The sequence below is a fragment of the Ipomoea nil genome, unplaced genomic scaffold (genome assembly GCF_001879475.1).
Source record: "Ipomoea nil cultivar Tokyo-kokei standard unplaced genomic scaffold, Asagao_1.1 scaffold2422, whole genome shotgun sequence".
Lineage (NCBI taxonomy): Eukaryota > Viridiplantae > Streptophyta > Magnoliopsida > Solanales > Convolvulaceae > Ipomoea > Ipomoea nil.
In genome coordinates, this window is record NW_017618850.1 from 1,255,557 (window position 1) to 1,281,835 (window position 26,279).

The 26,279-nt window shown below is 33.1% G+C and overlaps 1 protein-coding gene across 4 annotated transcripts; it reads right to left on the reverse strand.

Moving 5' to 3' along the window:
- Window positions 1-13,984: 13,984 nt before the first annotated feature.
- Window positions 13,985-26,015, reverse strand: LOC109152461 (protein XAP5 CIRCADIAN TIMEKEEPER-like). 4 transcript variants are annotated; one of them, XR_002049386.1, is made up of 15 exons: window positions 25,712-26,015; window positions 22,573-22,816; window positions 22,285-22,350; window positions 22,112-22,176; window positions 21,903-22,015; window positions 21,522-21,600; window positions 21,341-21,417; window positions 21,184-21,245; window positions 20,967-21,098; window positions 20,820-20,873; window positions 20,600-20,665; window positions 20,014-20,088; window positions 19,582-19,803; window positions 17,529-17,530; window positions 17,162-17,173 (listed from the first exon to the last, which is right to left on the reverse strand). XR_002049386.1 is itself a non-coding variant. In XM_019300160.1 (13 exons), exons 2-13 carry the CDS (start codon window positions 22,741-22,743, stop codon window positions 19,753-19,755), a joined length of 1,011 nt encoding a protein of 336 aa, XP_019155705.1. In that variant the 5' UTR covers window positions 22,744-22,816; window positions 25,716-26,015; the 3' UTR covers window positions 19,421-19,752. The 4 variants fall into 4 exon arrangements, 2 of the variants coding, with proteins under 2 accessions (XP_019155705.1, XP_019155704.1); XR_002049387.1 differs by lacking the exons at window positions 17,162-17,173; window positions 17,529-17,530 and adding an exon at window positions 13,985-13,996 and having other exon boundaries at window positions 19,577-19,803; XM_019300160.1 differs by lacking the exons at window positions 17,162-17,173; window positions 17,529-17,530 and having other exon boundaries at window positions 19,421-19,803; window positions 25,716-26,015.
- Between the last annotated feature and the right edge of the window lie 264 nt (window positions 26,016-26,279).

Here is a 26,279-nt window from a genome sequence, read left to right on the forward strand (position 1 = left end):
TATTTTCCATACAAATAAATAAGGATAGCAATTCATTTCTATAACTGAGTTGTTAGAGAACGAGCACATTTGCCTAATGTATGAAAATACTAAACAATGATAAATAAAATTTTCAAAATTATAGGACCGCATGCGTACATCTAGACATTAGCTATTAATTTGAGCAATTATTTACACAAATTCAAGCAATGATAACATCAAAATATATAAACAATTCAAATTATATATTTAATTGCACTATATAATATTTGATGTTCTAATTTAAATAATTATATATCGATTCATATTTTCTTAATATATTACAACAAATCCATTTCGAGCATCGCACGGGTGCAAATACTAGTTAAATAAACTAAAACTAGTAAACTACATAAAAGAATTTGAGGGTCTAAATCTACTATTTCAATTTTTATTTGCTACTTATCCAAATACTAGTTCGGTAAGTAGTGCCTTCTAAGTTGAAATGCATTGCAATGCCCAATTATATATTGGAATGCACTACGACTATGCTATCTAACTTTAAATCCTATCATCTTGCTTGTATTTACTCATCAAAAATTGGTTTGTAACGTGTGCATTTAGGATGGTAATCGTTTCCACTTCCACCCAGAATTTGTGTGTTGTGCAATTCAGCTTCGTGTAGTGCAGATGACGGATATAACAAGATGTGAGGGATATCATCAACACCACTCCTGTTTTTCTTTTTTCTCATGATATAGCTTTTATGCATATCGACATGCTGGCCGCATTCCTAGACAACACCAACCAGCATATATATCCGTGCAATCCATCTTCGTAACATGCAACCCAAAAGAATGCAAATGCAATGGCGGGACGCGACTAATTAAGTCGACTCCGGGGTGTTTACAATGCGTCATATGGAATCTTACACTGGCCAAGAATGCAACGAGTAAGAGTGTGGGTTGCACAAAGGGGATGGCGAATATATGCGCAACCTTCGCAAGCAATTCAAGCACAACATCCTTATTATGACCTTCTGACCGATGTTAATGATCACAAGGTTCCACTGCGCTTCATTGCCATGGTTCCACTGCGAAAACGCAAAGCAGTGCATAACCCCTTACCACAACCCACTCTACCCATAGTGAAGCATAACGAAAACCATAATTGATTTCGCCATTGAGTCCCCGTCATCGCACGGTACTTCACGTCAGCCAATCTCCATCGTCGAAGCCCCGCAACATAGTCCGGTCGTTAGTCAATATTAACTCACCGACAACCACGAAATTCAAACGCGGAAGGAATCTGATTTAATTTCAAAAAAAAAAAAAAAGAAGGAAGCAACTAACGGTGAGATACCATGAATACCTCGCATGCACTTGTACAAAAAAGTCTAAAGTAACGCGCAGGGACGGAGCCATAGCCAGAAATTCAGTTGAGGGTGGGCGAAGAAGTAGGGATGGATTTTTAAAAAAAATCAATAAAGGCGAAACATTAAAACAAAAAAAGATAATTTTAAAAAATAATAATAATAAATTACTTAAGAAATATAGTTGTAAATATTGTTGGATATGGACGCAAAATAAAATAAATCAAAACTTTATAAAAGTATTCATTACAAAATATGAAACATAATTAATTTGATAAAATAATTTAAATAGAAAACATATTATAAATTACGCATTTCATTATTAATATAAAAGAATGTTATATATGTGTGTGTGTGTGCGCCTATTAAAAATGTGATTGTGTTGAAGCCATAGGGGAAGGAGCCAAAAAAAACTATAAAACAATATGATACTAAAGATTCAAACCCATGACCTTTACTATTGCCAAACATGTGTTCTACCAACTAATCAACCCATTTTTGTTGACATTAATAGTTTATTTATACTAATACTAAATTCTGTACTATATATGCATATATACATACAATACAAATATTATATATGGAGTGGGGGTGGGGGGTGGAATAAGGGGGCAGTTGGCCCCCCTTTGGCTCCATCCTTGACAACGCGTGAAATAATTTTCTTGAACACTAGATGGTGTAAAATCAATGCATCACATTGGTTCACAAGTTCACATAGTAACATTGGTTTGCACCTGAATACTTCCCCTCCCCCCCCCCCCCCATATATATATATATATATAGCAATAATAATAATAATAATAATAATAATAATAATAATAATTTGATCCCTAATAAATGTCAACAACCTATTCTAAGACCAACACATTAACTATGAATAACAACTTGGATGAAATTCCTAGATAGGTAAAAGTGCAATCTTTAGCTATAATTAATATACTTTCAGTTAACAAATTATATTGTGTACATAGGATTTTCTTGGGTCAGAAAGATTAGATCTCAATGCGGAATTTGTATACTTTGATAGAGCATAACTCATAAACCGAGAAAAGACTTTCCTTCAATGGGGAGTGAATTGAAAGGCTTCCGTTTCCGTTCTTGGTTTTCATACCATTTGCGCTCAAAATAAGATACCTCATTTTCACCCCCTCTATCTGTAAAGCTTTTTGCGGGGAAACTTGCAAGTACAGTTTGGGGGGAAGTAAAAGAAGAAATGGTCGCCGCTGCGAGAGAGAAACTTGTCTGGTCTTGCGGTGCACTCTTTCCCGTTACGAGAATGAAATGACGCCCCAGCTTGACTTGAGACCAAGACTCCGGCACTGAGCGCTCGGAGATTAATTGAAAAGGCAGGCCCAGCCACCCCTCCCCCCCCCCCAACCGCCTATCTGCTCGTGTTCGTAGCTCGATCGGAGGTCAAGACTGTGGTCCTGCGGAAAAATAGAAGTCGTCCGTATCAAGCAGCATCACTATCTACCCTATTGAGTGTAATTTCTCATGATTAGCTATCAAGTATCATTTTTTGGGTAATGTGATTTCCTTTTTTTTTTTTATTATTGTATGTTTAATTGTTAATATGTTCTAAATATATCATTTGTAGAACACAAGTGTTAGTCCCGCGAATGACTATGACACCATCAGATCCAAGGTTACCTTTCAAGTTTAAGAGAAAACAGTTCCCGTTAATGTTGTCATATGCAATGACGATTAACAAGAGTCAAGGGCAAACACTTTCACATGTTGGTTTACTGTGGAAAAACCTGTTTTTGTCCATGGCCAGTTGTATGTTGCTGCTTCTAGGGTGAGTAATCCAGACGGATTGAAGATTTTGATTTGTAATGACTCTAACAATGTTGGTACGTCAACCACTAACGTTGTATACCATTAAGTGTTTAATAATGTCTAGAATCTAGGGATTAGGCATTATACAATGCAAAGTTGTTTTTAAATCAAGTTCTATTGTTGTTCATATTATTTTATTTACTACAAATACATTCTCAGTCATCGGGTTATAATAAGTCAGTTAATATTGTGTATTTGAAATGTAAAAAAACAAAATTATAAATATCATTCGTGCATCGCACGAGACAATACTAGTATAATATAATACCATACATAATATTACCAATTAATAGATTTTAATTAATTTCCATTTGACATTTACTTACCAAATAAACTTTACTACAAAAGTTTGGGAAGAAAAATGAAATAGGAGAATTATATATATTACGTATTTTTTTAATTAAAAGTATCACATTTTTCTTTATAAGTAACAATCATTTTATATTCAATTAATATTACATTTTCATAATAAGTATTACATTTCTATCTAAAGTCACCCGTCTCACGGGACTCACCCAAGTTATAAATGTTGTATTTATGTAAAGAGAATTGTTAGGAACATCTCAATAGAGAGACAATTTTACAAGGAATTAATTTCACTTTTGGTCCCACGACTTTAGAGGATCTATCACTTTTGGTGCACAACTTTAAACGTTTTCAATTTTGGTGCCTAACTTTGTTGTTTTTATCAATTTTGGTCCTTTCAACCAAATTGACGATGAAATATTGTCGGATTTTATATTTTTAGGGGTAAAATCGTCATCCCAAGGAAACATCTTCAATATCTAAACAAAATCACTCTAAAATCATATCTATAGGTGTTTGATCGATGAGAATAATTGGGAAGACGGACAGAAACTAGACACAGATCTATGAGATTTATAGCATCGACGATTGCCAAACTCTTATATTTCTCTTAACATGATTTTTTTTTTTGTTTAGATATTGAATATCTTTCCTTGGGATGACGATTTTGCCCCTAAAATGTAAAATCCGGCAATATTTCGCAGTCAATTTGGTCGAAAGGACCAAAATTGATAAAAATAACAAAGTTAGACACCAAAATTGAAAAAATTTAAATTATGCACCAAAAATGATAGAACCTCTAAAGTCGTGGGATCAAAAGTGAAATTAGTTCGATGTATTAAATTAGTAGGAAATTGGACTCTCAAAATTTGAGGCCTTGTTATTGGCTTTTCCACAATTGGCCCCATCTACCGATTTGACCAAAATTTACCCGGCATTTAATGTAGGGGCAATGTGTCTTTTCACTCTGGCAATGCTGTCGTTAATTTTTTTTTTTGGTAGGGAATGCTGTCGTTAATTTACCCTGGATAGAAAATTGCTATAATAATTATACTGTAGTTTGTAGGCCAATTTTTGCTTTCCAGCTTTCCAAAATTTGGAGAATTTTTTTAGGATAGCTAGTGTGGCTGGCCATGAAGAATGTTAAGGTTTCTTATCAACAATTGAACAGTGTCATGTTTTGGCCATTATTACTTATTAGGAGTTACTTTTTCTGTGGGAAGTAAAACTGTATTGTAGATATCATGACTTGTCTGGTACATGGTCTTACAAAAAATTTCTTAGAGTGATCTAAGAGAAAAATTGTGTTATAGATATCATGACATGTTTAGTGGTCCAATAAATGAGTTGTTGGAGTGATTTGAGCTCAACCTTTTGGAAGTTTGTAAAGATGCACAATGACTGTGCTGTGTGTGCATTCCTAGCCTGAAAGAGTTACTGTGAGACACCAACAATAGTGTTTGGGTTGACCCTTTCCACTTGATCTATAAAACTGGCTGGAATGGTTAAATTTACTGGAAGAGATTCAAAAGAAACCAATTATTATAATGGGACAACTCCAACAAAGATAGACTATATATAGTCTATTAACGAAGGGATCGGAGGAGGAGAAGCTAGGCATGCATGCCAACAATTGAACAATGTAGAGGACTACTTTATTTTTAGGAAGCAAAACATTATTGCAAATATCATGTGACTGGTTTGATTGTTCAACAAATGAGCTCCTCAAGTATCATGACTTGTTTGGTAGTCCTACGAATGTGCTTTTCTGAGATGATCTGAGAATAAAATTGTGTTGTAGATATCTTTATTGGTTTGATGGACATACAAACGAACTCCTGGAATTATCTAAGAGCAAAATTATGTTATAAATATTATGATTCATTTGGTGGTACGGTCCAACAAATGAACTCCTAGAATAGCATGGCTGGCGGTACGGTGAAGAATGTTACGTTTTAGATTTATTCCACCATCCCGTCAACAATTGAACAGTGATGTTTTGGCCATTATTGGGAAATCCTTTATGTTTAGGAAGTAAAATAGTGTTGCAGATATATATCATGAAGGTTTGGTTGTCCAACAATTAAACTCTCAGAGTGATCTAAAATAAAATTATGTGGTAGATATCATGACTGGTTTGATGGTCTTACAAATGAACTCCTAGAGTAATTTGATAGTAAAACTGTATTGTTTATATCATGACTGGTTTGATGGTCTTACAAATAAGTTCTTAGAGTGATCAGAGCAAAATTATGTTACAAATATTATGACTGATTGATTTGGTGGTTCAACAAATGAGTTCCTGAAGTGATGATTTGAGCTCACCTCAGGAGTTTGATGCACAACGACTTCATGGGCTTTCATAACATGAGAAGAACTAATGTGAGGCACCAACAATAACTACTTGGCGTTTTAGTTGACCGCAAATTATGCCCCGGAAACATGTTCACCATTCATGGTGAACTCGGGTCTAAACAGTGTCGTTTTTACAGGAAAAAAAATTTAGTTAATATGCTGTTAATGGTGCGCGTTTGTTCAGATTATGAATTTTCTGTTATGAGATTATGAATGTACTGTAAATTCATAATCTCATAACAGAAAATTCATAATCGCATAAAAGAAAAACATTTATTAAATTATGAATTTTCTGTTATGAGATTATGAATTTAGAGTTATGTAATTATGAATTTTTTGTAAATTCATAATCTCATAACAGAAAATTCATAATTTCATAACAGAAAATTCATAATCGCATACAAGAAAATTCATAATCTCATAACAGAAAATTCATAATTTCATAACAGAAAATTCATAATCTCATAAAAGAAAAATTAATAATTTTATTCATAAATCCATGCCTGCACATTCATAATTTATGAATGTTGAAGAAACTTACGCGAAGAGGAAGTGAAACCGCGAAATGTGAAAATGAAGAAGAAAAGTCGCGCGGTTAAAAAAAAAAAAAAAAAAAAAGATAACAATGTACCATTACCGTTAGGACCGTATTCACCATCCATGGTGAACACGGTTCCATGGCATAACGACTGTAGTCGGCAAATTATGTTGTACGTCCGTATGCACCATGCATGGTGCATGCGGATCAAAAACGACGTCGTTTTGCATCAAAACGCATGTCCTACTTAAAAAAAAAAAAAATCAGTTTCGATTCCCAGCAACGACATTATGTTATTCATTTTTTTAGTTCTTTTATTCTGGATTTTTAGTTATGAAATTCTGGATGTATAGTTATGCAATTCTGGATGTGTAGTTATGAAGTTATGGATGTGTAGTTATGCAATTCTGGATTTATAGTTATGAAGTTATGGATGTGTAGTTATGCAATTCTGGATGTATAGTTATGAAGTTATGCATGTGTAGTTATGCAATTCTGGATTTATAGTTATGAAATTATGGATGTCTAGCTATGTAATTCTGGATATATAGTTATGAAATTATGGATGTGATGAAATTATGGATGTGTAGTTATGCAATTCTGAATTATTTTTTTTAAAGTTAGACGTCAAAACGACGTCGTTTTTGCATCCGGATGCACCATGCATGGTGCATACGGATGCACAGCATAACGATACTTATTAGTCAATTTTGGCTTATTTCAGCTATTTGACTACTATTTGCTGTTTGACTTGGTTAAGCAACCAATATAAATGTTTGTTTAATTAGCTTTTTGTCCTAACTTGTTGCCCCAAAACATTAAAATTCAAAAAACTGTTCAAAGCAATCTTTTTTAAAATAAAAAAAAAATAATCATTTTACATGTAATCAGCTATCAGCTAACAACTAATTTACTAAACATCTTTCTATAATTAACTAAAGATATTCACTAAGTCAATAAATGAATTGTTAACAGCTATTAGCTACCCGCATGAATTGTTAACAGCTATTAGCTACCCGCTACCGTAAAGAAATGAAAACATTGCCTTGCATTTCATGCTTGGTTAATTAACAAATGATAACTGATGGGCCAGATGTGGAATGTTTTCATACACTACTTTGTTATAGGCAACTTCATTGCCATTTCTGTAATATGCTGAAATCACATTGCTCCTGAAGTTAGCACAGGGATCAGGGATGGGAAATTATACCTGGTGCACAATGTATTGTGCACCCTGGTCCAAAACGATGTCGTTTTGTACATTTTTTTTATGTCTGCTGTTAACTTCTTTAAAAAAAAAAAATTCTCATGTTTCAAATGTACAAAATTGTATAATAAAATGTACAAAATTTTATAACTTAATACACTTACTTTTTTTTTGAAAGGATAATACATATAATCTAACATAATACATCTACTATACTAATAAGAGCCCAAGGGAATTAGGCCTATAATGGGTAGAAAAAATGGCGGTCACAGATTTTAATCAAATGTATGGCTCAGATTGATTAAAAGATCTACTATACTAATATATATATATATATATATATATATATATATATATATATATATATACTAATAAGAGCCCAAGAGAGTTAGGCCTATAATGGGTAGAAAAAATGGCGGTTACAGATTTTAATCAAATGTATGGCTCAGATTGATTAAAAGATTGATCAGATTTAAATTTTACACTAAAATTTTCTAAAATACCCACACACCGTTACTAATTCCGTTAAAATTGTAAGAATTGTCGTTAGTTCACCGTTAACTTACTCATTGATTTCAATAAAAAAAAGGTTTTAGGTTCGAACCTCATTCCAATCAAAGTTGGCATAATTAGTACTATATTTTACTCTTATTAAATTACTAGTTGTTTTACGCGCTTTGCGCGAATGAGATAATGCCCAATAATTATTTTTAAATAACTATTTCAATGTATATTAGTGCAATATTATATAGGAGATGTTCATGCATAGGTAAATAAATGTTAAATTTATTTATTTAAATCAGTAATTTAAAGTATATAAATGCAAGATAATATATGAGAGACTGATTATAATTGTCACTAAAATAAATGTTTACAACTTTGTAATAACGCTAGTCTAAATACTTAGTCTTAAAGCAATAGTCTAAATAAATACTACTTTTGGTTTAAATTTTTATAATTTTTTCTTAATTCTTTTTTTGGGTAGCATTGTTATTTTTTTCATCTTCAGTACATGTCCTTTTTTTTTTAATTGATAGTGTGTTATGTGCAATTAGGTTACTGGTAGCAGCATAGAGGGATTCATCATGCAATGAGATTATGGTGTAGGAAGTTTTAGATTTGCCTTGCTGTGTATATGACTGAGATTTTAGTTGTAATATGAACTCTTTAGCGGACAAACACCTATTGATATTTAGTAGTAGTAGTTTTTTTTCCTACATGTTTCATGTGTTGTGAGATGTGTGTCGTAGGTTATCATGTGAAAATATTGAACAAAATACACTACTAGAAATTATGGAATTTCCGACCACTTGAAAGTGATCTTAAATCAAGTCGAAAGCCTTGTTCCGACCACTTTTGGTATCCGGAAAAACTTTTGTTGCTATTTCCGACCACTTTTTGCTTTCGACTTGATTTAAGATCACTTTCAGGTGGTCGGAAATTCAATCATTTCCAGTAGTGATATTAATATTTATTATATTTGTATAAAATACTTGGTAAATAAATATAAATATAAATATAAATATAAATATATATATATATATATATATATATATATATATATATATATATATATATATATATATATATATATATATAACATGTTCTGTATTATAACTTTGATATTTAATTACAAGATAATGTAAAAAAGAAGACAATGAACAATGTAGTGAATATAAATTAAGAGTATGTTAAGAATAAAAGAAAATAATATAATAGAGGGTAAATAAGGGAAATCATTAGAAGATACTAAAATCAAAATAATATGAACCATTCATTTTAAGAAACAATTAGTACCGACATTTTTTTGTTCCAATTAAGGGCCTAACATTATTCGCTCTTATTAGATTTGTATATGTAGATTGTAGATTGTAGATTATTATATAAATAATAATTTAGTAGTTACAACGAAAAGTAATACATATGCATTTCATTAATTTAGAATTATGTGTCCACAATGTCTTTATTCAAAAAAAAAAAATTATTCATTATCAATAAATTAAATAAGAGAAATAATTTTATTAGTTATATTGTCTTTATTTTTCTTCAATATAAAAATTCTTTATATTCAAATTTATTAATTGATTATATTCGCTACATTATTCTTACAATGTCTTTATTCAGTGAAAAAAAATTATTAATTATCAATAAATTAATTAAAAGAAATATTTTGCTTAGTTATATTGTCTTTATTTTTTTCAAATGTAAAAATTTTTACATTCAAATTCATCAATTGATTATATTTACTACATTATCTATTATCTTTTTTGTGCACTATTTTTCTAATTAAATATCAAAGTTATAGTACAAAATAATGCTATATATTTATTTACCAAGTATTTTATTAATACCATGAAAAAATTCAAAAAAATATAATTAATAAAGCCAACCATATTAACTACTTGAGAGATTTTGTGACAAAGAGAGTATTCAAATCACACAACAAATTGAAGTGAGAACTACCTCGCAATGTCCTTGTTTGACAATCAGCAGTTAACGGTTAGCGTTAGCGGATTATACTAGCGGATTTGACCAGCGAATTTATTTAATTATTAACATTGGGTAGAAAAAATGACCGCCAAATTATTAAATCAAATGAATGGTTCATATTGTTCAGGTTTTAATTTTTTTCTTTTAAGATTTTATAATTTATCCTTAATTATATGATTATCCATTTAACTTTTCCGTTAATTCACCGTTAGTCTAATTCTAATATTAAAGTCTAATATAGAATTATAACCATGGTTGCAGTAGGAGCTAGGCGCTAGTCGGGCGCCCGGACAGCGCCTAGCGCCTAGGCGGTCTAGGCAGCGCCTAGGCGGAATCTAGGCGGTGCTAGGCGGGCGGCAAAAAAACAATGATAGACTTGTAGTTTGACAATTTTAATGAGGTTGTTTTCAACATTTAATCAAATAACACATCTAAATAAATGAATTAATGATAATTCATAACTCATAACATCAAAACAATGGTTTTCAAAAAAAAAAAAAAAACACATTAAAACAATATTAAAAATTAAAAATACTCAAATACTTCAATCATCCAAAGATTCAAAGTATCAAACTGGTCTACGAGTGTATATATGTCATATTATATATTTGTATGCGCGCGCGCGCAAACACACACACATATATATAATAAAAAAATAGACCGAGCCGATCGGGTTAACTCGTCCGAAATGGACGAGTTAACTCGACTTACTTAGACGCTAGGCGGCCAAATCGGCCGAGTTAGGCGCTAGGCGGACGCCTAGGCGGCCGGTAACCTAGACGGACGCCTAGGGGGGAAATCGCCACGGTCTAGAGGCGCCTAGCGCATAGGCGGGGCCTAGGCGGGCGCCTAGACCGATTTTTACAACCCTGATTATAACTACACCATTAATATAATTCTAATATTAAAGTCTTAATAGAACTTAACCACAAATCCTAATGTCGGAATCTCCTCAAACAATATTAGTATATATTTAATATTTTATGCCCTAATTTTTATTTGTTTTCCCTTATGCCCCGTATTTGGTTTCAACCATACCTATACAATTATTTTATTGACAATTATAATCAATCTTGACTATATTATCTTGCATTTGTAAACTTAGAATTACCTATTTAACCCGCACGGGCTTAGCTCAATGGTTTAGTAGGTAGTATTTGGGAGAAGAGACCAAGGTTTGAACCTCGGCAGCGGCAGTGCGGGAATTATGTCCAAAGTGGGCAGATTCCTTGTGCGTATCAGCATTTGGCCCTGTCTGCTGAACCAATGAGTCACCGTGATTTACAACTTCCCACAATGCTCTGTTGGGTCGGAGTGTGGGGGGCCCTTGGGGTTGGGGACTTAACCTTTGGGAGAAGAATTACCTATTTAAATACGCAAATTCAACCTTCAATTATCTATGCATGAACAATTTCAATATAATCCTGCCTTAATATACTTTAAAGTACTTATTTAAAAAAAAAATGCATTGGGCATTATCCCAATCGCGCAATGCGCGTAAAAAACTAGTAATACACATAAACTCTTAACATAATACACAAACTCCTAACTCTTTAAAAAAATTCCCATGTTTCGAATGTACAGAATTGTATAATAGAATGTACAGAATTTTATAATAAAATACACATAATGTTTTTTGAAAGGAAAAAAATTCCCTGTTTCGAATGTACAGAATTGTATAACAAATATATACATACACTCCGTCGCATCAATTTTCCACACAACTTAACCAAATGACGTTGTTTTGGGAGGCACAGGGCACACCTTGCTATGTGCACCGTGGTGCACGGTATAACGATTGCACAGGGATAGTGATCGAGGGATAGTGTGGCTTGCTATGAAAAAGGTTATGTAGCCCAGGACACTAAAAATGTTGGTCTGATCTGACCTAACTCACATCCCAAAACTAAAAGTTTTTTTTTTTTTCAATTTGTTTTTAGATCATAACTTTTATATATCAATTTATGTACAAAATTTTATAACTGAATACACATAATTTTTTTTGAAAGGATAATACACATAATCTAACATAATACATAATACACATAAACTCTTAACTCTTTAAACAAAATTCTCATGTTTTGAATGTATATAATAGAATGTACATAATTGTATAATAGAATGTACATAATTTTATAATGGAATACACATAATGTTTTTTGAAAGGAAAAAAATTCCCTGTTTCGAATTGAATGTACAGAATTGTATAACAAAATACACATACACTCCGTCGCGTCAATTCTCCACACAACTTAATAAAATGACGTCGTTTTAAACTTTTAGGAAATGCGGGGCGCACATTGCTATGTGCGCTGTGGTGCCCGGTATAATGATTGCACAGGGATAGTGAGGGATAGTATGGCTTGCTATGAAAATTGTTATGTAACCCAGGACACTCAAAATGTTGGTCTGACCTAACTCATATCCCAAAAAAAAAAAAAAAAAAAAAAATTCCAATTTGTTTTTAGATCATAACTATTATATATCAATTTATGTATTTATTTTGATTAAAATAAGATACAAGTTAAAAATTACTTTTTACATCATTTTATTATAATTATTATTCATCTTTATACCTATTATAACTTTTATGTTAATATAAATAATTATTATTCATCATTAAAATGATTCATATTTTTTAAGAAATAACTTTCAAATAGATTTATGTTCATTTAAATAAAATAACCAAACAGAAAAGAAAAAAAAAAGGTTTTAGCCAAATGAAATATAGTTATTTAATTTTCTGACTTCCAAAAAAAAATGAAAATGAATTTTTTTTTTTTTTCAAAAAATGATGGTTTGGCCATTATATTATTAGGAACTACTTTATTTTTAGGGAGCAAAACAATATTTAGATATTATGAGTGGTTTGGTGGTTTCACAAATGAGCCCATAGAATGATCTCTGAGAGAAACTGTAGTGTAGACATCATAACTAATTAATTTGGTGGTCCAACAATTGAGTTCTTGCAATAATTTAAAAATAAAACTGTATTACAGATATCATGCATGGCTGGTGGTGGTCCAACAAATTAGCTCTGGGAGTGGTGTGATATGACACCTTTTTGGGTTTGCCAAGATGCACAATACATGTATATATGAGCATTCTTAGCCTGAGAAGAACTACTCTGATCTGAGGCACTAATTAACAATAACTATTTGGTATTTGGGTTGACCCTTTCTACTCAATCTTAAAGATGGCCGGAATGGATAAATGTATTGAAATTCACTGAGTATTGCTCAAAATCACATAGAACAAGAGATCGAGAATCTAGAGCACCAAAAACAATGCAAGAAGGAACTAATGTGAGGCACCAACAATAACTACTGCGTTTTAGCCGGGATGGTTAAACGTATTGGTGGAGACTCAAAAGAATGGGAATATAATGGGACAACTCTACCAACAAAGATAGACTAAGAAATATTGGTTAATTAACAAATACTCCTTCTTCCCATTTCAATTCTTATGCCATGGATCAGGTTTCACAGTGCACTGTACTGTGAATTCTGATGCATATATATATGTCTTATGTTGTGAGTTTTTGAAATTATGAAATTTTATATTTTAAGAGTATGAATTTTGTACCTGAAACAAAATAGTAATTGTGTTTTATGTTATGAATTCTTTTATCTTTTGTTATGAACTTTTATGCCTTTGAACACAAATTATGTATCTAAATTAGATTTGAAAAATAAGTAAATATATAACATGTGTATATTTTGTGTTGTAATTTGATTAAGCAACCAATATAAGTGTAGCTTTTTGTCCTAGCTTGTTGCCCCAAAACATTAAAATTCAAAAAACTGTTCAAAGCAACATTTTTTAGAAAATAAAAAATAAAATCATTTTGCATGTAATCAGCTATCAACTAACAACTAATTTACTAAACATCTTTCTATAATCAGCTAAAGATATTAACTAATAAAACTCACTAAATCAATAAACAAACCGTTAACAGCTATTAGCTAACCGCTACCGTAAAGAAATGAAAACATTGCCTTGCATTTCATGCTTGGTTAATTAACAAATGATAACTGATGGGCCAGATGTGGAATGTTTTCATACACTACTTTGTTATAGGCAACTTCATTGCCATTTCTGTAATATGCTAAAATCACATTGCTCCTGAAGTTAGCACAGGGATAGTGTGGCTGGCTATGAAGAATGTTATGTAATCCAGGACACTAAAAATGTTGGTCTGACCTGACTCATAGCCCAAAAATAAAAGTTTTTTTCCAATTTGTTTTTAGATCATAACTATTATATTTATCAATTTATGTAATTATTTTTATTATAATAAGATACAAATTAAAAATTATTTTTTACATCATTTTATTATAATTATTATTAATCTTTATACCTATTATAACTTTTATGTTAATATAAATAATTATTATTCATCATTAAAATGATTAATATTTTGTAAGAAATAACTTTCAAATAGATTTATGTTCATTTAAAAAAAAAAAACAAACAGAAAAGAAAAAAAAGGTTTTAGCCAAATGAAAATGAAAATATTTTTCAAAAAATAATCATCATTTTTTATTTTATTTTATTTATTTTATTTTTTGTGTTTGGTGGAAAAGGACAGTAAATATAATTTTCAGTGCATAAAATGACAGAGTAACTTTTATTTCATTTCTTTTTGGTACTTCGAAACCGACACAAAATTTTACCTTTCATATCTCATGTCAACAATTGAACAGTGTGATGTTTTGGGCATTATATTATTAGGAACTACTTTATTTGTAAAATAATATTCAGATATTATGAGTGGTTTGGTGGTTTAACAAATGAGCCTATAAAGTGATCTCTGAGAAAAACTGTGTTGTAAATATCATGACTAATTAATTTGGTGGTCTAACAAATGAGCTCTTGCAATAATTTAAAAATAAAACTGTATTACAAATATCATGCATGGCTGGTTTGGTGGTCCAACAAATTAGCTCTGGGAATGGTGTGATATGACATCTTTTTGGGTTTGCCAAGATGCACAGTACATATATGTATATATGGGCAATTCTAGTCTGAGAAGAACTACTCTGAGGCACTAACAATAACTATTTGGTGTATAGGTTGACCCTTTCCGCTCAATCTTAAAAATGGTCAGAATGGTTACATGTATTGGAATTCACCGAGTACTGCTCAAAATCACATAGAACAAGAGATCGAGAATTTGGAGCACCAAAAACAATGCAAGAAGGAATAAGGAAATCTTCTGTAGCATTATCCTGGTTGAAGGGCGAGAGTTGGCACAAAGTCTGTATCTAGACAGATTTTCAACAGGTGTGTCAGCTTTTTAACACCTTCCTTCGGATCGATCATATACTAATTTTGTTGTTAGGGATAGTCGTAGAATATTGTCTAAGTTTCAGGCATATGCCATTAGATATGTGAATAGATCAGAGAATGTGCAAGCTTATAGTTAGCTTTGACTGTCCATTCGAACACTGATCTTTGTATTTGGGTTGGCTCTTCTCATTGTATTCAAGCATTGAGTAATTTTTTTTTTGAGTACTATTGACTCTGTTACAATGTAGTATCTATCTGTTCTCTCGAACTCATGACCTCTCATTTAGAAGAGTCACTTCATAACACTAGACCACAAGGTCAAACATGGAGTAATTGATTCGGCTACTTTCGAAAAAAAAAAAAAAATTAAAGAAAGCTTCTGCAACAATAGCATGCAATACCTCTCTCTAGCCATCTCAACTAAACTAGCAGAGCTCATCTTTAATTTAATATATTCCTTTTTAGTGGTATTATGAAGTAGTCACTCTATTTAATCATGAGACTAAAAAAGAAATTAAATAAATAGCACCACATATGACATATAAGGACAAAAAGTAAGACGACGCATTATGCAGGCCGGTGCTCAATTGGTTCTTACTTTTGAGGGGACATTAACAAAAATCCCTGAAATCATTAAAGTGATAAATATTTTGTATGAAATAACTTTAAAATAGATTTATGTTCATTTCAAAAAAAAATAACCCAAAAAAAAAAAAAAAAAAAAAAAAAGAGGTTTTAGCCAAATGAAAAATGGTTGTTTTCTGACTTTCGACCAAAAAAAAAAACAGAACAAAAAATGATGTTTTGGCCATTATATTATTAGGAACTACTTTATTTTTAGGGAGCAAAACAATATTCAGATATTATGAGTGGTTTCACAAACGAGTCCATAGAGTGATCTCTGAGAGAAACTGTATTGTAGACATCATAACTAATTAATTTGGTGGTCCAACAATTGAGTTCCTGCAATAATTTAAAAATAAAACTGTATTACAGATATCATGCATGGCTAGTGGTGGTCCATAAAATTAGCTCTGGGAGTGGTGTGATATGACACCTTTTTGGGTTTGCCAAGATGCACAATACATGTATACATGGGCATTCCTATAGCCTGAGAAGAACTACTCTGATCTAAGACACTAATTAACAATAACTATTTGGTGTTCGGGTTGACCCTTTCCACTCAATCTTAAAGATGGCCGGAATGGTTAAATGTATTGGAATTCACCAACTACTGCTCAAAATCACATAGAACAAGAGATCGAGAATCTGGAGCATCAAAAACAATGCAAGAACGAATAAGGAAAGCTTCTATAGCATTCTCTTGGTTGAAGGGCAAGAGTTGGCCCAAAGTCTGTATCTAGACAGATTGTTAATATGTGTATCGGCTTTTTAACAACCTTTCTTCGGATCGATAATATACTAATTTTGTTGTTAGGGATAGTCGTAGAATATTGTCTAAGTTTTAGACATACGTCATTAGATAAGATATACGTCATTAGATAAGTTAATAGATCAGTAATAGATCAGTGAATGTGCAGGTTTATAGGTTAGCTCAGACTACTGCCCATTCGAACACTGATCTTTGTATTTGGTTGGCTCTCCTCCTCACTGTACTGTATTCAAACATTGAGTAATTTTTTTTTTTTTTTTTGAGTACTATGCAGGCCGGTGCTCAATTGGTTCTTACTTTTGAGGGGACATTAACAAAAATCCCTGAAATCATAAGACAAGTTTCTCGGGCGATGACTATCCCTGTTTTCTTCTCCTCGATCTCCACACATACTGTCCTTCATTAACAGTGAAAACATAATAGCTAGCATATATTCATACTGTAAATGCATTTTGGTAGCTAGATAGTTTAACATTGTATGATTGCATATCTCCCATCAACATTAGCATAATTATTACTGGGCTGAAGTGTCATCCCGCATCCTCAACCAATTGCGGTTCTTCATGTCGCACCTTAACCTTTTATAACTGCTGTTCCGATTCACAAACTAATTATTTTTTTTCATCTAGAACATTTCACAGATTTTCCAGTTTGTTTGATGGCATGGCGCCGGTATTTAATGATGAGGTTTTATTGATTTTAATTTAAAAATAAAAAAAGTATGAGAGAAAAGTCCATGTAAGCATTTTAATTTTTTTTTTTTTTTAAAACGCCACACGCCTACACCGGTCAGAAACCTCCTCTCATGTGCATTTTGTCGTTTCACCTTACCGGAAGTCCGGCGGTCGCAACAGGACTTCTTCTTCCGGTGACTCTTGACTGGTCTTGGGCTCATTCTGAATACGATATGGCCGGATTCGGGACTTCTTCTAACACACAACGCCATGTGGAAGAGCCGATTGTTTCAAGGTCTCTTGGTTCGAACAACACTTTCTCGGATGTTGAATATTTCCCAGGAGACGAAGCTTTTGGTGTGAGAAGGAAAACTTGGGTCCCTAAGCCAAACATCCACTCCAAAAAAGGTTGAAACCCAACCCCGACCCGATAGAGCATTTTGGGAGGATGTAAATCATGGTGACTCAACTGAACATGAACCACAGAGGCAAGATCGGTGCTCACTGCGCACAAGGAGCCCCCCTCACTTTGGGGAGGTTGCTCCCACACTGCCACTAGTGAGACTCAATCCCTGGTCATTCTTCCAAAGTTTCACCTCTATGACCCGTTGAGCTACCCATGCGGGCGAGATAAGCACATTTATACCAGCATGCTTGGCGTCCCATCCAAATTCAGATATATATGGCATTTTCAATTTGTGGTCTAAAATTTATGATGTTCGATTTGACATAGTTCCAGTAACGAGGTTGTCCGGTGGCTTGCTCATCACGTCGGTGGCGGTGCTGATAGGCTGCGTCTTCGTGCTGGTGTGGCGGCGAGCGTCGTCGTCGGCAAAGAAGGCGGTGGATGAACCCAACTGTGATGCCAGTCTCGCAAGGGGTTGCCTCGCAGGTTCTAGACCCTCTACAGCAACCACCCCGAGACCCACACCACCTTCCCATTCATTTACAGCACCATCTCCGTACATGGAGAAAGAGACATGTTCTTCCTTTAGGTACTTCAGGGCAAATTCCAATCCAATACGTAGCGGAACCTGAGCCCTTACGATCCAATGGCCACTGAAAAATCCATTCTCCTTCTTATAGAAGTGCGTGGACCTCCTTTCCCTTTCGAGCACCCATCCTTTCTCCCCAAAAACTCTGCAAACGTTTCTAATAGCGTTCCGCCGCGGGAGCGGTAGGTGCAGTGGTCCCTATAAACTGTAATAATGTAGTCCTTTCTGGTAATCTCCGCCTTCATGCCTACCGCGATGGCTTCCTAGCCGTCGTAGAGGTGGCAGAATCCGCGAATAAGCTTCGCCTTGTACAGTGAGCCGGAGGCGATCTCCATCTCTACGGTGCGAGACGGAGGATCGATGTTGTGACTGCTGAAGGGGAGGTTGGTCTCCACGGCGATGGCTACAGCGGAGTCCGTAGACAGGTGGAGGATGTAGGAGGCGTCGAAGAAGTCGAAGCCGAGACCGAAGAACTAGAAACCGGTTCTGGGCGGTGGAGGAGGAAGATGTGAACCAAGAAAAAATAAATAAAAAATAAATAAAAATCCATGTCAACATACTATTACCCATTCCCGGTAAATAACCCGTGAAATATTCTAGATGAAAAAAAATAATTAGTTTGTGGATTAAAACAACAGTTATAAAAGATTAGAGTGCGACATGAATAACCGCAATTGATTGAGAGTGCGGGATGACACTTCAAATCAAGCGCTTACCCAGTGGTATCAAGGTGCTGGACTTGCATTTTACCGGCGTTTGAATGTCATTATATTAATATTGCCTTGATTTAGTATTTTTGTATTTTTAAAACTTTAATTCCCATTATAAGGTTATAAATAACCAAACACCAATATTTGTAATCATTCCAATTCCACTCTACTACTAAACATGCAAAAATACTCATCATTACCAAGTATTTAATTCCCATTTCGATTTCGATTTCGATTCCGATTCTCATGTGCAAACCAAACACACCCTAAAATTATCTTGTGTTGAATAACGTCAATAAAGTACTCAATATATATACAGGCACTGACGAATTGATGTATTTTCAACACCAAACAGCACACATTAATACACATCAGTGCTAAATTTACCAAATTGCTCAAAACCATAACCTTACAAAAACCAGTAATTCAATTCTCCGCTGTGTATACATAACCTACAAAAGTATTGCACATGACATTTGAAGTTAGACCCCTAATACTAAACCCCCACATCTTCCTGAATGCTGCCAATAGAATAGAATTGATGATTTAAAAGATCAATCAAGATGAAATGGTAACAATATGGCACCAATATCCTCAAATATCACATCATTGTGCTTGACAAATTAATTCCCATGGATAGTATACCGGTCAAACTTCTTGTTCGGGTCATAAATCTGCAATAAAAGACGCATTTAATAGCTAATCGACAACCAAATCCTTCCATGCTACCAGGTGCCAAGTTAGGGTCACAAGCATAGAGTACTACTACACCCTATGCTCTCTTAAGTCTTTAAGAATGGTGATTCATGACCCCAATTCTCATGCAAGCACACGGTATGACAATTTTCACACGCATAATTGCATAAATGGAGAAAAAGGTTTACCTCCCACCGAGAAGCAGGGAAAATATGCTTATTTTTCTCGTACCAATGTCTTTCTACAACTTTCCCAGCATGTGACTGTTGGTTATATCAAAGAAAGTTATCAGTAATATTGACATGTAGATAGCTTACCCATTGGATTTCTTCACAGTTATACTAAGAATGATGATAGCAACAATCAATTAATAAAGGTTCTAAAAAGTGTAAAAGGTGGACCGTGGCACATTGAATTTTAAGATTTTAAATTAAAGAAATGAAAAATATTTCACCTCAAATCATTATTCAAGCACAAAGAAAAACAAAAATAAAAAATACAAACAAACCGTTTACACCCCAAAGTAGCTATAACTAAACATAGCCATGTACAACTAAAAGCATAAATTTTAGTAACTCTCAAAATTCATGTATGTGACACACTAGACAGTCACAGAGTAATATAAATCTGTAAAATAATAATATAACTATCTTCCAAAGTTCAGATAGTCTTATACAATCTATCACACTTTTAGCACAAATAACAAATATGCATCAATCAATCAATTGGCAAAAGGATGTATGGAAACATGGAACATAAACAAGGAGAACATACCTCATCCTTCTCTATAGTTGCATCTGCTGTTGTGCGCACATCTTCATGGACATCAAAATGGAAAAGCTGTGTCAAAATGTATACAACAAATAAATAGTTTGAATTAATTTTCATTCCAAGGTCATCTTAACCCAAGAAAAGGCTAATGAATTCTCCCCATACTAAATCACATGCACTATGGAGAGGGTGGCAGTAAAAAGGTTATAGTTCTGAAGGTTACCGGTCCACTCTTCCCCCTTGCCTTATTAACTATCAGCTCGTAGAAAGTGTGTTGCTGAACATCCATTGTCATCAGAAAATAAGAGTTAGCAGGAACCGAGGTAAAGTATACATAATATAAGGAATCCATAATACATAAGTATCTTACATGAGGAATAATAAGATCTTCTTTCACATAAAGCAGGTTCTCCACTGAAGTAGTTCGAACCTCTCGAAACTCAGGGGCAAGCTGTTGTTGAACAGCACGAAGGAATTCTCCTATAGTGTCCCCCTTCCGGACCTACAAATAGAGGCATAAATGCAAAATTCAAAATATTTTATTTAAAGTAAAAGGCGATTCTAACCCAAAAGTTGTGCTTACTAACCTGGATAACTCGTCTATGGCCTGTTCCATCCCAATAACTATAGGTGATTTCAAGAGGTTCATCTGAAACAATAGATCCAAGAGAAAAAGGATATTCAAACTTCAGCAATTATAGCATGCCTATAAGAAAATGTACTGTGGTAGAATGATGTATTTACTTTTGATTAGTTGCTGTTCACGAAGCCACTGTTTCTTGAGCCTTTCGCGTTCAGCCTGCTCCTCTGCCTCCCTCTCACTGAAGAAGTCAACTTTGAATTCAAAGGGCCATGTATGAGTAATAAAAGCAATCCTCTCACATGGGCGAAGAAAAAGGAAGGGGGGGACAAAAGGATGCCAAACCTGTCTGGCAAAAAGCCGGTCTCTACTGTTGGATCCTTCCCAAATTTTCTCCTTGCAAGGTTCTCTGATTCTTTGATTTCTATGCAAAATATGGACTTGGTAAATATGGTGATACATATACAAAATTCTCTCAAACTGTAAACCTAGAATATAATACTATGCAAATTTAATCATCTAAGTTAACATTTGGTCACCACACTGATGGGAACATGATTTCAAAAGAAAAATGAGAACAGATATGATTTCTCAATGAAAAGGAAAGCAAAACTAAGATAAGTATCAAAATGACATTTCACTCCCTGGTTTTACTAATAAAATCAGAACCTAGTAATAACAGCACACAACTTCAAAATGTCAAGGCTGAAAAAAAGATAGGCTTACTGTTGTCTTCATCTTCCTCTTCATTGCCATTGTCAAAATCATCAGAAAACGATAATCGAGGGTCTGCTTTTACTTTCCGCTTTTTAAGCTTTTGTAACAAAAGCTCCTCCTCCCTACAAGAGAACAATAGGTTTGCATATTAAACAGATAATGACGAATAGCAATAACCCCTAGCATGCATAGCATAAAAGTTAAAAATTTGTACTTACTCTTGTTGCAACTTCTGAAGCTTCTCCTTCTCTTCCTCTTCAATTTTAGTCCTAATATTCACTCTCTTCAATAAATAAGACCAAAAGTATTATAAGTCAGAAATCAAATCAACAGAACTGCTAATTGCCAATTCAATTGTGGTAGCATCTAAATTGAGAAGCAAAGCACGTACCTTTTCAACATATTCCTCTCTAGTAACAAGACCAACAGTTTCCTTCTTAAATGTTGTCTCCAGAATCTGAACAATACAACATAAGAATAATCAGAAAGAAAGTTGAATATAAACACAAAGGAGAAAATTTGAAATGTTATTTAAAAGGGTTTTTGTTTGAAGAAAGCTTGCAAAGTAATTTCAACATAATAGATATTACAAACTAACTTCACAAAAGCAAAAGCCCTAGAATTAGCTAAGTTATATTGAAATTGTAACCATGTGCTTTTAAAAGTATGGATATATGACCTCAGATGTACTGGAGCCGAACTGAAGAAGACCAGGCTGTCCTATAGATGAAGCAGTTTTGTTCTTGAGCTCCTGAATCTTTCGTCGTTCGGCTTCTCGCTGCTTCTCCAGCCGGCGGATTTTCACAGCATCCTGGGCCGTACCGACATAACCATCTCCCATTCCCGACATCTTTACTTCGAATTTCAAACCTCCTCGATGGTGTCCGGTTTTAATTTATCAGGGATTTCTAATAATTAGATACCTAGAATGCGAGACGGAATAACATCAGAAAACTCTGAATCAAGAAAAATAAATATATACCTTGGTGTTTATACTAGAGCTATCAAAGCGGGCTGACGGGGCGGGGCCCATCAAAGCCTGCCTTATGGGCGGTGGGTCTAAGGGCGGCCAGCCCACCCTGCCCCGCCTTAGGCTCGCGGGATTAGGCGGGGGCCACCAAAACTTAACTTTGTTTTTTTTCCTTTTCTAGGTAAATTTGTAATGTTTTAAAATTTATAATTTATAAAAAAAAATGTAATTGCTAAAATCATTTTAGATAGTAATCATAGTATAACCTAATATATCTATCCATTAAAGCAAAGGCATTTTGGTAAAGAAAAAATAATAATTTTTCTGCTCACGTAAAACAACACCGTTTTGTGTAGTGAAAGATTCTTTGTGAAAAGCAGACAGGTAATAAACTATAAATATTTAGATTAATTTATTTTAAACATTTTAAAATATTTTTAATTATATTGCAGCTATCAAGAATAGTACAGTAATTGTTTTTTTTCTGTTTAATTTTAATATTTTTTTAATTATATTGCATCCATTTCGAGAATATATAATAATTATTTTCACTTTCCAATGATAGGTCTATTGCTTAACTAATAAAGCCAAGAGATTTTTGCGAATAGAATTGATATGCTTTCCCACTCAACTCAAAAATATTAAAATAAGTAATAGTTTTTTTTTTCAGATATTTAATATTCATTAATTAGTATCACTGGTAAACGTGATATTTTGTTTGACAATTTTCAAATGTCTTTTACAATCACCAAGATTGTTTGACAATTTTCAAATAAGTTTTACAATCTTCAAGACTAACATTAATTGATTGAAGATAAATTTAAAATTTAAATCAATATTTACATAAACATCTACACCTACTTCAACACTATAAATAAGTCATCATATCACAACCAATACTACAAAATTTGTACCAGGTACCACACTTACATTGAAGAGCAGCGAAAGATCAAGCAACAGAGGTGATTAGTTATTATTTTCCCCTTTTTTTATCTTCTTAAAGTTCATAAAAAAATTAAATTCATTGTGATCATTTTAAAGTTTTCACTTTATGCAGTAATATTTGATAAATTGTTTTTGTGTTCTAATTTGTTTTAGGGAAAAGAGGGGACTGGGGGTGGGGGTGGCAAAGCTTATTATGGACACACATGCTTAAAAAAGCTGATAGAAATCCTTTTTTAAGGATTTCAACAGCATACCGAGCAATATCCCTGCACTACCAAGTGTTCCCATTGCCTCATTGAGGCCTGAAATCATCAAGAGAGCAGAGTATGATCATAATAGCAGAAAAATTCAAACCTAAGTAAGTCTGTAAGTACACTTTTATTGACTACTAATAAAAATAAATATGTAAATCTAAATCTTGATTGACAGTCTGACAGATAAAGTATAGACAGATAATGTAGTACCATGTTGTTGAAAAATATTGGTTTTAGATGTGAATAGGAGTGAGGAAATTAGGAGTGAGGAAATTAGCGAAAGGGAAAAGGAGAGTGGGAGACAAGACAATATATTGTATATAGTTATATACACAAGTACACAACAATATATACAGTATACTGATTAAAATAAAAATTAATATATTCACAGATTCACAGTATACACAACAATATATTCGCAGATGACAGATTCACAATATACACAAACTCTGTCAAAGCAGCAATTTGGTGAATGCAATTGCACAAGTCAGAAGACATATCACAAGAAAATGCAACTCAAATAACAACAAAGCTGAATTCAAGAACATCCATTAGCTTCTATTTTAGTGAAGTGGATAAAACCACTGGCATGGGTTATATTTAGCATAATGACATACTCAATCTCAAGATCATAAAAAAGATTTAAAGAAATTTCACCTGACTTATAATCCCCCATTCTTAAGTATTACTTACTATAAAAGCAAACATTTTTCCAAAGTTCAGTTTACCCCTACTTCATGCATATTATTTTCAAGCAAATTTACTTATTAAAAAAAAACAAGCACACTATTAATTTTATTTTTGGCAGTAGATTCAACCTTCAATACACTAATGACTACATTTCTAAATTACGGAACTTGAACTTGAACTAGCACTAATGTATGCATTTATAAATATTTATAATAACTCTACGCTCAAATAGCTCATGCAAATTTATTCACTCTCTTAAGAAGATTTTATGACCTTATGAATCTACTTTACCTACCAACCCTTCTTAAAGAAATTTTGTCCAATTTGTTTTGTTTTAGAGTATTTTGATTCTTCTCATTCTTCAGAATATATTTTTCTATTTCTGTGCAAGTTATCTTTATATGAATATTGATAGACACATTAATGCCATATTTTTAGGGCAGAGGCCTATTTTGTAAAAAACAATTTGACAAAAACCAAGAAAAAAAATTTATACAGATTTAATTAAGTTAATCAGTATAAAATTAAATATAATTAGAAAAATAGAGTGAGAAGGCGAGAAAAAGAAAATCAAAGCTGAACTTATATATACCATTTATATAAACTACTAGTCAGCTACAAAAATAATCTTTTATATTTAAAGAGAACCCATCAGTACACTACTAAATAAAAAATCAAAGATTCAACATTCAACAATTCAAGTATTCAACATCAACAATTAAAGTGTTCAACATATAAGCAAAAATTTGTAAAACCTAAAAAGAACATAATGATCCAGAATATTAATATAGTTAAGAGTAACTGCGAATTTGAGCATATACCCAGATATATGCATAACAAGGTTTTAACAAATCAACAATTTAAGTATTCAACATACAATATCAATAATTAAACAAAATAAATTAAATTAAAAGGCAATAAAATAAATTTATTTGTCTGGGCTAATTGGCTATGCTTACTGACGAGAGACTGGAGGCAGACAGGGAGTGGAGCTCTGTAGTCTTTACTGGAGTGCCGGACGTCGAGGAGCCTCGCTGGTTCGCTGGCTGGTTGCATCGAAGGGGAAGGAGTGTCGTTGGCTCGCTGTCAGAGCTCGACGTCGCTGTGTGACTGCGTGTCTTGCAGCCTGCGGAAGGAGACGACTGACGAGGAGAGTGGAAGAATAGGGAAATAAGTCGATAGAGATTTGAGATTGTGTAAGCCTGCGGAAGGAAACAAGACTGAATGGGAAATTAGGGATTAAGAATTTAAGTGGGTGTTTGGTAGATGAAATTGTAATTTCGTTTTTATCAAATTCATGAAATTGCAGTTCTTAGGGTTTTTCTAGGAATTGTAATTTCACAAGATGTAGAATTGTAATTTGATGTAAAAAATTATTATTTTGCCCCCTTTTTATTATTATTATATTATTATTTTTACTAATACTAGTATATTTTCACATGTGCGTCACACAAAACGTTATAATATTTTAAAAATATTTGGATCGATATATAATTGTATAAATTATAACATTGAATATTATATAGT